Consider the following 12619-nt stretch of genomic DNA (forward strand, 5'->3'; position numbering starts at 1 on the left):
GGAAGGTAGCAGTTGCAGGCCCAACTGCTGCCCCATCACCAAGAGGGTCCCCAGCAGACACCAAAATGCCTGCCCCTCCCTTACAGGCATCACCACAAACTGACCACTACTTCACTTCCACCTTCCGGACCTTGCCCAGAAATCTCTCCTGTGGCACATCTAACGGGAAATGTACAGAGATGGAAAGTCTGGAAAATGTAGATCACCTAGCCCCCTTGATGTGTTACAAAGCCACAACCACTGGCTTCCCATTTTTGAGATGAGGGGAAAGAGGGCCCTGGCATCCGGGCTTGTACAAGTTAACCTGTGCGGCGGTGGTCAGGAGGAGCTGGACGTCTGGAGTTCTCTTTCCTTTGGAGCAGGAAAAATCACTCGCAAAGTAAGGATGACTTACCCACTGTTTTGGTCTAAGGAAGTGTTTCTTGGACTTGATGAGAACTTCCACACTCTTTACTTCAAAGTGCTGGAGATTTTGCTTTTAAAGAGATTGGGAGAGTAATATAACAGCCCTCCTATAAAAGGGATTAGAGAAGCCAGATACAGGAGGTCCCCTATTGTGATTCCATTCATGGGAAATATCCAGAGAAGGTCAATCCATAGACAAAAAGCAGATTGGTGAGTGGCAGGGGCCGATGAGAGGGTCGAGTAGGGAGTAACTCCCTGATAGGTACAGGGTTTCCTTTGTGTGGGAGATGAAAATGTTTTGGGACTAGAGAGGGGTAGAGGGTGCACAATATTGTGAATGTACTGAAATTGTTCACTTTTAAATGTCCAGGTTACGTGAATATCACCTCAATAATAATTTTTTACTTTAAATGCAGATTAGAGATGAGTAGTTTTAAATTCTGGTCTCAATATCACTATTGTTACATAATAGAGTTTGGAATATCATTGATTTTCCCCAGCTTTATTGAGGTATAATTGTCAAAAGTTACATATATTTAAGGTATACAACATAATTTGATATTGTGAAATGATTACTACAATATCAAGTTAATTAACATACCCATCATCTCATAGTTACCTTTTATGTGGTGAACACACTTTAAGATCTACTCTTAGCAAACTTCAAGTATACAATACAGTATTATTAACTATAGTCACCATGATGTACATTACATTCCCAGAACTTACCTTATTCATTGATTTCTTGAAAATAAAAAGAAGGATTTGAAAAATAACTCTGAGTAGTGCTAAGACCTGTATGGTAGCCTAGTCTACAAAAAAATCTAGAAGTCCAGAACAAAGGACTTCTAGAACCTTCTGTTGGGAAAAGCAGGATCTGTAGCCCTGGTGTAGAACTTCTAGAAGTAGTGAAAGGAATTCATGTCCTCGTGTTGCAGATGAGGAAAACCTCTAGGTGAGGCTGGCCCCCTTAAGACTCCAAGGCAAGTAATTTGGTAACTAAGGAGTCATAATGGCAATTTTTCTTGGGTAGTTCTCCCTGGAAATGTAGTTCTTACCCTGAGGACCAGAAGTAATGAGGAGCAGAGCCATATCCTCCTCAGTTGGGTTGGTGAGAGGTCTATGTAAATGGGCTTACACTTCTTTGGCTTCCTTTTCTAAAATGTAGATGTCCCTGAACTAGACCAGAGAGCATGGTATTTCGTTTGGGCTCTTTTCTATTCTGAGGGGGAACACAAGGTTTAGTGAAATGGGAAGACTTTCTATGAAATATGGTTTAAGTGCTCAGTCCTATTTCTAAAACAGGAGGGAATGGGAGGGAGAAAGTCTTACCCCAAAGGCACCTGTGAGCCCCATTGCTAATGTTAATGCATCTGCTGAGAGAAGTGCCTATGGAGGAACATCGCTCTGGATTTTTGTTCAGGTTTTTCATGAATCCAGGTATTCTCGATTAACGGGCAGTCAGTGCTTAGGACTTCTCACGCTGAAACAGAGAAGTGGATGAGAGCTGTGAGTTCAGGACTTGGAGGAGATGGGCTGAAGCCCACCACCATGAGAACTTAGGACTTGGGCACACACACACCCTCCTTCATAGACTCCCTCTTCTTCCAGGATAGGGAGCCAAATTGATCCATCGGCTTAGAGATGGACATGCTAAAGGACCTTACGTCCATGCAGTTTGAATATGGGATTGAAGAGGAAGACCGCTGCTGGCTGTATTTGCAGGGTCGTTATCAGGGGCGGATGATCGAGGCCTGTGCCCACGCAACCTTCTTCTGCAAGCTACTCCATAATTTGAGGTAAGCAAGATCTCCAGGGTCAGACAGATGGAGAAGAATCTCACTGCAAAGACTCCAAATGGCTTTAACTTTTTATATTGGAGAATAACTTTGGTGTCTTCCTACCTTTTCCAACCCCACAGTCTTTATTCCTGGTCTGAAAACACCAAAGAAATGCATACTGAGGTCCCTTGGCTGTGGTTCTGTCATAAAGCATGGATCAGTGATGATTTCCTTTCAGTGGGTGGATTGATTAAATAATAAATTCATTCATCCCTCCATTCATTCATTCACTCATGGAGATGACCAATGACTTGTCATCCCATGAAGATGGCATGAGTTCCTTTTTATGGGGCTAATAGTGGAATGCTCCCTGATAGGAAAGCCATCTTAGACTTCAGGGTCCCTATGACCAGATGACTTGCTTGAAACCAGGAACACTGATTTACAGAGAAGCTCTCAGACCAGTCCTGGCTTCTTCTATCTTTGTACAATGTGGCTTCAGATACTTAAATAGAAGTCATGTGAGAGCCAGGTACCTAGGTCTAAGCTCTTGGGTTCTGTAACTCTAGGGTTACTCTTGGAGTATTTGAAAGCACCCGCTCCCCAGTCTACTTCTCAGTCTACTTGCATTGAAATTAGATGAACTCCTTGTTGATGGAACTAGACCTGAAATGAACTTGTTATAGATACAGCATATACCCAAGGAGGCAGGCTGCTCAAGAAGTTTGCTGATTTGTTGACTGATAAGAAGCATAAACCTATTGTTTAATTCAAGATGAGTGGGGAGAAACTGATATGTCAAACTTCCGGGAAGGATTTTATATTTGGAAGGGTCAGGCACTGAGAGAAAATGCTCTCCTGTCAGCCAAGAGAGAAGCCTTAAATAGAATGTGGCTTGTGATGCTTATATGGAAACTCCAGAACTTTGATTTTTATTCTTTTATTTTTTTGAGCTTTAATTTTTCAAAAACGAAATACAGAACAAATATAAGGCTGTCATGTAACAACATAAAACAATGCCTGCTGATTTCTGAGGTCAGACTGTTTAACTTGGGCCAAGGAAATACACCCAGAACCAACAGTAAGTGAAGTGAGCCTCTGGACAGAGAGGGCTCCAGTCCTTGACCCTCACTCAGTTTCTCAGGTCTGTTTTCCCTCATGATAAACCATTTTCTTCTATAAATCATAGGTTTGAAAAAAACTAAGTTACCTGGTTTCCTGGATCTGTGCGGAACTGAAACAGCAAACTAGAAAGAATAGGTGTGTGGCCAGAGACGGGTGCGCTCACCCTGGTGGCAATGGAAATTGACTGCTGTCTGCACAGAAAACAGGAACAGGCCCATGTTCCCGGATGATGTACAACAGTGGCTGCTCACAATGATGGTCCTGAGTCAAAAAATGGTTTAACATTCAGACCTCGTGTTTAAAGCACTCAATAAAGCAACAATGATAAATACTTTAATGTGATTATAAATATGCATCACCAGCTCAAAACCTGGCATCTTATTCAGTGGGGTAAAACCAGAGGCATTCCCATGAAAACAGGAACAATAGACATGAAAATCCACTATTCCTACCACACATTTCACCAAGAAAATGTTCACTTAAAAATGTTTTAAACCGGCCGCGGGCTTCTGTGCAGAGATGGCCAAGTCCAAGAACCACACCACGCACAACCAGTCACGAAAATGGCACAGAAACGGCATCAAGAAACCCCGGTCACAAAGATACGAATCTCTTAAGGGGGTAGACCCCAAGTTCCTAAGGAACATGCGCTTTGCCAAGGAGCACAACAAGAAGGGCCTGAAGAAGATGCAGGCCCACAACGCCAAGGCCATGAGCGCACGCGCTGAGGCCATCAAGGCCCTGGTCAAGCCCAAGGAGCCCAGGCCCAATATCCCAAAGGGCTGCAGCCGCAAACTCAGTCGACTTGCCTACATCGCTCACCCCAAGCTTGGGAAACGTGCTCGTGCCCGCATTGCCAAGGGGCTCAGGCTCTGCCGGCCAAAGGCCAAGGCCAAGGCGGAAACCAAGCCCCAGGCTGCGGGTGCGGCTGCAGCTCAGGCTCCCAAAGGGGCTCAGGCTCCCGCTCCCAAAGGTGCCCAGCCCCCCACGAAGGCTCCACAGTAGAGGCCTCTGTCTGCTGACGTCAGGACGGACGGACTGGTGGGCCCCCTGGGCTGCTGTCTGTGTGGCGCTGGTGTCCTCCTGTACTGTTTGTACAAATAAACCTGCGGCAGGAAAAAAAAAAAAGTTTTAAACCAGTGTTGGTCCTTTGAAGGGGTATGCTTTACTTTCTGGAAAATTCACTCAGGGAGCACATTTCATTCCCTAGTGATGCAGCACAAGTGCTTCTCTCGCCTCCTTAAGGTGCCCCAGGCTGCCATCTGAGGAAGTCAGAGCAGGGAATATCAGAGGTTGACAGGCAAGAAGAGCGCCAGGGTGAGCGTGGATTTATGCATGTGTCTGTGTGTTCATTTTCCAGAGAATCAATACGTAAGTGGCAAACTTCCAGATATCGCTCCATTGGATCGCACGCCACCATTCCTAAAGATGAGTTAAAGGTGGGCATCATTGGAGGCGGCCACCTTGGGAAGCAACTGGCTCACGTACTGCTTCATCTTGTCCCCATCCCTCCTGAGAGGCTGTGGATCTCCACTCGGAGGCCAGAGGCCCTGGGTGAGGAGTAGTATACGGTAGAAAGGGGGCTTGGGTGTGCCCTAGAGGTGTTGACCAGGCTGTTGATGAAAGGGGAATCCTCATGTGCAGCATGCTGAGTTCTCAGCTTTCTAGTCTGAGAAGAGCTAGAAAGATTGTTTTTAACTTGTTCCTTAAAACAACTTTCTTCTCCACTAAAATGTTTTATAACCATCTCTCTTCCTTGTGCCCTTGGTGATGAGATATCTTTCTGGATCTTTGATGCAGAGCTTTCCAAATAGAGTTGAGCCCGGCCAGTGTGCTCAGTGGTTAAGCATCAACCTATGAACCAGGAGGTCAGGATTTGATTCCCTGTCCGGGCACATGCCCGGGTTGTAGACTTGATCCCCAGTAGGGGGCCTGTAGGAGGCAGACAATCAATGTTTCTCATCTTTGATGTTTCTATCCTTCTCTCCCTCTCCCACCTCTCTGAAATCAATAAAAACTTAATACAAATAAGAGTTCAAATCTAACTGGACCAGTTAGAGTCTGGTGTGTGTTAACCAGTTCCAAACATTTGGCCTTGTATTTTTATAAATAACATTTCCTGAATTTTTAAAAGTATTCTCTATTGATTCCATCCACTCTGGCGATAGAAATCGGAATGGTTGCTTCTGTGGAGACTGACTGAGAAGAGGCCTGAGGGGACTTTCTGAGGAGATGGAAATGTTCTAGTTCAGGGTGGGGAACCTTTCTTCTGCCAAGGGCCATTTGGATATTTATAATACCATTCTCGGGCCATACAAAATTATCAACTTAAAAATAAGCCTGTTCTATTTGGTCAAACATTTAATTAACTCACCCCTAATGCCTTGGCAGGGCCAGACCAAATGATTTTGTGGGCCTTATATGGGCAGTGGGCTGGATGTTCCCCATCCTTTTGTAGATCTTGAAAGAGGAGTGAGTTACATGGGTGTATGCATATGACAAAAGTGATCAAACTGTATTTTCTTTCTCTCTCTCTCTCTCTCTCTCTCTCTCTCTCTCTTTCTCTTTACCTGTGGATATTATCCCCGCTGAGTTCTAGAGAGAGTGGAAGGAAAGGAAGAGAGAGAGAGAGAGAGAGAGACATCGATTGGTTGCTTCCCACACACACCCCTGCCAGGACTGGGGAACCTGCAACCAAGGCAAGTGCCCTTACCAGGAATCGAACCTGAGACACTTTGGTTTGTGAGCTGACACTATAACCACGGAGGCAAACTGGCCAGGGCCAAACTGTATACTTTAGACCTGCATGTTGCACTGTATGTAAATTATGCTTGAATAATTTCTATAAATGTAAAATATTATATGCATATTTTATAAAATTTTGAAAGTTACTCTACAGGAAAATAAATAATAACTACCTATAATCCCCTTACCAGGGATATTATTTCCTGTTTTCTTCTCTGATTAGATTAGATTAGATCAGGAATTGAGACTGTACAAAGTTATTTTTTTCTGCTTTTTCACTTAATATAAGCATATTCTTATTTTAGTTATCATTCTTCAAAATCATGATTTTAAGGTTGTATGGTATTACAAAGTATGGTTGTATGATAATTTATGTAACTGTGGCTTATTGGATTTCCTTGTACATGTTTTTAAAAATAAAATTACTAGGTCAAAGAAGAGGTACAGCTTTATTAAAATACTAGAAGTCAAGCCTGCAGGGATTGGGCCAAAACCAGCTCTCCGACATCCCCCAAGGGGTCCCGGATTGCGAGAGGGTGCAGGCCAGGCCGAGGAACCCCACCAGTGCACGATCAGGGCCGGAGAGGGACCGTGGGAGGGCTTCAGGGCATGTTCGGCCTGTCTCACCCAGTCCTAATCAGCCAGACCCCAGCAGCAAGCTAACCTACCGGTCAGAGAGTCTGCCCCTTGGTGGTCAGCGTGTGTCATAGCGACTGGTTGAATGAATGGCTGGGCACTTAGCATATTAGGCTTTTATTATATAGGATAATTTGCATATAGTAAACTGAACATTTCTTACATCACCATAAACTACACATTTTAAAGTGCACAATTTGATGCTTTGCACAGGTGTGTATTTGAAACCATCAACACAGAATGAACTTAACCATCATCCCCCAAAGTTTCCTTGTAATTCCTATCTCTCTACCTCTCTGCAGTCCCCTACCTAGGAAACCACTGATCTGATGTCTGTCATCATCAATTATTTGCATATTCTAAAACATTACACAATGGAATCATATAGTTTGTACTGTTGCTTGGTCTGATTTCTTTCACTTTGCATAATTACTTTAAGATATAGTTTGTTTCATGTATTGATATTCTTTTTATTTCTGAGTAGTATTTCATTGTGTTAATATTCCACTTCATCTACTCTTTTATTCATGGACATTCAAGTTGTTTCCAGTTTGGGGCTATTACAAATAAAACTGCTATGAATATTTGTGTACAAATACTAGTGTGGACAAATGTTTTAATTTTTCTTTGGTACATACTTGGGAGTGAAATGGTGGGTCATATGGTAGGAATATTTAATTTTTAAAGTAACTTCTAATACATTTTTTTTCAAACTGACTTCCAAAAAAGGTTGTTCAGATATAAACTTTCACCAGTGTTGTGTAAGAACACCCATTTCACTACATTTTTTTCCCAATTCTGGGCCTCTTGTTGTTATTCCACTTACTTATGCATTTATTGGTTGATTCTTGTATGTGTCCTGACTGGGGATTGAATCCATAATCTTAGTGTATGGGGTTGACGCTCTAACCAACTGAGCTACCTGGCCAGGGCCTGAGCCTCTTTTATTTTTTTTATCACTATTTTACTACGCCTTTAAAATTTTTCTTATTTTAATATGTCTTTTACTGACCACTAGAATAGTTGGATATTTTTATATGTTTATTGCTATTTTTGTCTTTTTTGAGTTCTTTTGGTCCCGTTTCTCTGTTGGCATGCCTGTTTTTTTCTTATTTGTAAATGTTCTTTCTAATTAAGGAGATCTTAACATTTTATCGCTCAAGGCAAATTTTGAAAAATCTCATCGATAGGACTAGTATGTATGGTATTTCAACAAACTACATATATTTTTTGGGAAGCGATATGTTTATTAATAATTAGAGGCCTGCCCTGGCTGGCTTGGCTCAGTGGATAGAGCATCAGTCTGAGGACTGAAGCCCAGTTTCGGTTCTGCCCAAGGGCACATGCCTGGGTTGCGGGCTTGGTCCCCAGTAGGGGGGGTGCAGGAGGCAGCCGATCAATGATTCTCTCTCATCATTGATGTTTCTATCTCTCTCTCCCTTTCCCTTCCTCTCTGAAATCAATAAAGAAATAAAAATTAAAAAAAAAAACTAGAGGCCTGGTGCACAAAATTTGCGCACGCAGAGGGGGGTCCCTCAACCTGGCCTGTGCCCTCTTGCAGTCTGGGAGCCCTCAGGGGATGTCCGTCAGTCAGACATCCTTAGTGCTGCTGCGGAGGCAGGAGAGGCTCCTGCCACCGCTGCTGCGCTCACCAGCTGTGAGCCCAGCTTCTGGCTAAGCAGCGTTCCCCCTGTGGCAGCGCACTGACCATCAGGGGGCAGCTCCTACATTGAGTGTCTGCCTCCTGGTGGTCAGTTCTCGTCATAGCGACCGGTCGTTCCGCCATTCAGTTGATTTCATATTAGCCTTTTATTACATAGGATAAAGTTACAGTTTTAGAATATCACTGTCTATTGAGTAAGAAAGCAAGAATTCAACATGCTCAGCATCAGCCTCTATGTACTTTTGAGAACATAAAAGAAGGGAGGTGCCTGTTTTCCTAAACTTACTACCTGGAAGCACCTGAGTACCCCAATGATCTCAGCATCAGATTTATCATGTATTCTTGCTGGTTGAGATAAGTAGTGACCTCTCCAGTGTCTAATGCTCTCTTTTCTTTTTTAAAAATATATTTTTATTGATTTCAGAGGGGAAGGGAGAGGGAGAGAGAGATAGAAACATCAATGATGAGAGAGAATCATTGATTGGCTGCCTCCTGCACACCGCCCACTGGGAATTGAACCCACAACCCAGGCATGTGCCCTTGGCTGGAATCGAACCTGGGACCCTTCAGTCCACAGGCCGACACTCTATCTACTCAGCCAAACCAGCTAGGGCTCTAATACTCTCTTTTCAATACCATTTAAAACATAGGACCATGTGTGACTTTATGTTTTTACTTTTGAAAATACATATAAGGACAACCAAATGATCAAATACCAAGGGGTGTTTTTATACAACTACATGATTTATCACATTTCTCTCTACATTTATAAATATCTTAACATTAAATTGTGTATCCTTTATAGAAACTGTAAGCTTATTTCCCCAAAATCTTCCCAGCTTCTGCCCTAGACTCTTCCATTCTCTTAGTCTTTCCTACCAACTCAAGCCAATTAGCTGTGTAATTTTAGCCCAGTTATATAACTTCTTGAAGACTCAGTTTCCTCATCTATAATATATGAATAATACTAGTCTCTGACTTAACCCTGGCTGGTGTGGCTATTGGCTGAGCATGGTCCTGTCCACTGAAAAGTCACAGTTCAATTCCTGGTCAGGGTACATGTGAGAGACAGCTAATCGATGTTTCTCTTGCACATTGATGCTTCTCTAAAATCAATAAGAAGTATTAAAAAATACTAGTTTCTGCCTCATAAGGTCCTTATGAGAACTTCCTTCGATAATACATATAAAGTACTTTGTGTATTACCTGACACATAATAAACCTTCAGTAAATTGGAGCAGAAGGCGTCTTAAAACCTCCAGCATTTGAGGTAAGCATTTGAGAAATTGTCTCATAATCTCAAATGCTGCCGCTGTGGCTGCCAGCGCTGCTAGCAGGGGGCAGGGCATTGCTGCATGGCTCCTGGATGGCATGAGCGCATCTCTTCTGATTTATGTGACAAGAGTTGAGATAAAATAATTGTCTTCCTCCCCCTACAGTTGATGTTCAGGCCCAACTCTCCTCTGTACTGTGATTTTTCTGTCTTCTTCTATCCCTCCCAGAGGAGTTGCAGAACCTGGGGATCCGGTGCTTTTACCATAACGCCTATCTGGTGGGCTGGGCCAACGTGATATTCCTCTGCTGCCTGCCATCTCAGCTGGCTAATATCTGCGCAGAAATAAACACCAGCTTTAAAAAAGACTGCATTGTGTACAGCTTTGTAGCTGCCATCCCAATACCCAGGTACCTTGCTAGGGGGAGCCCAGAACTGGCAGACCTGCTCTGTTGTCCTCCGCCCGGGCTTCTGCTCCCACCTCCACCCAGCTCCTACCTGTGGGAGGTGGTCATTCCCAGGAGTAAGGTGGAAACCGCTTCACTGGCAGGACCCAGCCAGCCTTTCTAATTGTGTCTTCCCCACATCTCTGCAAACCGCCCCTGGCGGTGGGTCATTTTCTTTGATGTGCAAAAGGTTGGAACTGCAATAGAGCATTGCCTCCCACTGCTTGCAGCTGACTCATGTTCCCCTTGTGCATCAGTGAGAGGGGAAACCACCAGTCCACAGGATGAAGAGTGTTCGAGAGCATGTCAGGTGTTATTTTTCTACCCCTAGTGTCTAGGCCAGTGCCAGGCAAGTGATAACATTCAGTGAGTGTTTGGTAGGCAGATGGCTAAACAATCCAACTAGGTAGTGTCCTCAGCGCTGACCCGCACCTGTGCTGTGGGGGGCTGGGGAGTGGAGGTGGGGATATCTGTTGTTGGGGTTGGCTGTTAACTCAGTGGATCATGTGGTTTATTCTAGTCCTGGCCTGCACTCCCTGACTTTGTGGCTTTACTTTTAGGTTGAAAAGGCTGCTGGACCACACCAGTATCTTGCGGCCTCACTATCAATGTGTTGAAGGTTTTGATAATATCTGGCAGTCCAACAGGGAAATCACAGCTGCTCTCCAAGATCCTGAGATTCTTCAGGCTACCTGCCCCTACAACCCTGCTGGTAATGGCTCACCCTAGTTTTGGCACTCTTTTAAAAATTACTTTCCTCCTGGCCTGTTACTATCTTATTAGATCCCAGCGTGTGTGTGTGTGTGTGTGTGTGTGTGTGTATGTGTATGTGTATGTGAGTGTGGGGGAGTACTGTACAGCTAAATGCATTCTCAGCTATTTAGGTTTTATACAGGAACAACTTTGGTGGCAAAAAAACACAAAAATGGTCCTAATTAGGGAAAGCTGAGAAGTCTGAATATTTGGATCCTTTAAGAATGAACTGGAAACAACCTGAGGGTAGAGTCTATTTAAACAGGAGGATGTACTGTCTGGGACTAAATGGTTTTTTTGTGCTTTTCTTTTATCCTCACCTGAGGATGTGCGTATTGATTTGAGAGGAGAGAGAGAAAGAGATAACAGAGACAACATAGACTGGTTGCTCCCACGCGCACCCCACCCTGGTTTGGAACCACAACCCAGGTATGTGCCCTGACTGGGACTCGAACCTGCAACCCTTTGAACATGGGATGACGCTCCAACCAACTGGGCCACACTGGCTGGGCTGGGATTAAGGGGTTTTTCCCTGCTCTAATCTTTTCCCTAGCTCCTTCTTAATTGGTAAGGTCTGATGTAGAAATTCCTAGAGATGCTTTTGCCATTAGAAATGTCCACATTAGCCCAGCTGAGGTGGCTTAGTGGTTAAGCATTGACCTATGAGCTAGGAGGTCATGGTTCGATTCCTGGTCAAGGCACATGCCAAAGTTGCAGGTTCCATCCCCAGTGTGGGGCCTGCAGAAGGCAGCCAATCAATGATTCTCATCATTGATGTTTCTCTCCCTCTCCCTTCCTCTCTAAAATCAATAAGAACATATATTTTAAAAAATGTCCACATTAGTCATACTTGTCCTACCGTGGCAGGGTCAACAGGATGTGTTATCAAGGTCACAAGCAGGGCTCTTGGCCAGGGAGGGGGAGTGTTTGCTTATCTTGAGGTTCATATGACCAACTTGTCTTTGAAAAAAGGTGGTTATTCACTGTCTGGGTTGGTCCTAGGGTCCCTGCAAACGTTTTTGGTGGCGCTAATTGGTCTTTCCTTTGTCGTTGATTTGTAGGCGGGATAATCCTCAATATCAAGTGGTTGGAAGGAGTGTTCTATGCAGCCTTGAACACCTGCACAGCAAAGGACCTGCCCCACACAGTAACACTGCAGCTTATGAATGAGCTGTTCCTCTCTGTGCACACCGATGACTGTGGGGAATATAAAGCATCGTGCCCAAAACTCCAATTACAAGACTTTGTCAGCCAAGTCTATGCCAAGGCCCTGTCTCAGAGAAGGTAAGGAATGCGGCTGGCTGTTCTAATTCCTCCCACACTGTTGTCTTAGCAGGCACTTTGTTCTTCCCCTTTTATGTTATCTTTGAAAACTTAAAGAATACATTCTTGTAAAAAATCCAGCTAGTAGAAGAAGGAAAGCCTTCCTTTGCTTCCCAAGTACCATTTCATAGACTTTACATCTAATGGATTTTAGATTTCTTTTCATTATATTTAAGTGTGGACATCTATATCAATATACACATTTTAGAAACATGGGAACTATATATACTGCATTTTCACTTACTATGTCATGGATACAATCATATTTGTTTCATGTATGAGCAACTGCATAGGCATCCATTAATACATTTAAATTTATTTATCTTATTTCCTCTTTTTTTAAAAAACATATTTTATTGATTTTTTACAGAGAGGAAGGGAGAGGGATAGAGAGCTAGAAACATCGATGAGAGAGAAACATTGATCAGCTGCCTCCTGCACACCCCCCACCGGGGATGTGCCCGCAACC

General features: G+C 43.7%; 1 protein-coding gene and 1 pseudogene across 1 annotated transcript in view; both read left to right on the forward strand.

Moving 5' to 3' along the window:
* Nucleotides 1–203: 203 nt before the first annotated feature.
* Nucleotides 204–12619, forward strand: part of NOXRED1 (NADP-dependent oxidoreductase domain containing 1) — a 15897-nt gene continuing 3481 nt past the window's right edge. The window contains exons 1-6 of the mRNA XM_005860167.2: nucleotides 204–379; nucleotides 2017–2204; nucleotides 4672–4865; nucleotides 9858–10038; nucleotides 10635–10786; nucleotides 11889–12111. Coding sequence (XP_005860229.1) covers nucleotides 2050–2204; nucleotides 4672–4865; nucleotides 9858–10038; nucleotides 10635–10786; nucleotides 11889–12111 — 905 coding nt within the window. The 5' untranslated portion in view covers nucleotides 204–379; nucleotides 2017–2049. The remainder of the gene's footprint in view (nucleotides 380–2016; nucleotides 2205–4671; nucleotides 4866–9857; nucleotides 10039–10634; nucleotides 10787–11888; nucleotides 12112–12619) is intronic.
* On the forward strand, nucleotides 3791–4439 carry LOC102254536 (annotated as a pseudogene).

Source organism: Myotis brandtii, unplaced genomic scaffold (genome assembly GCF_000412655.1).
Source record: "Myotis brandtii unplaced genomic scaffold, ASM41265v1 scaffold132, whole genome shotgun sequence".
Taxonomy (NCBI): domain Eukaryota; kingdom Metazoa; phylum Chordata; class Mammalia; order Chiroptera; family Vespertilionidae; genus Myotis; species Myotis brandtii.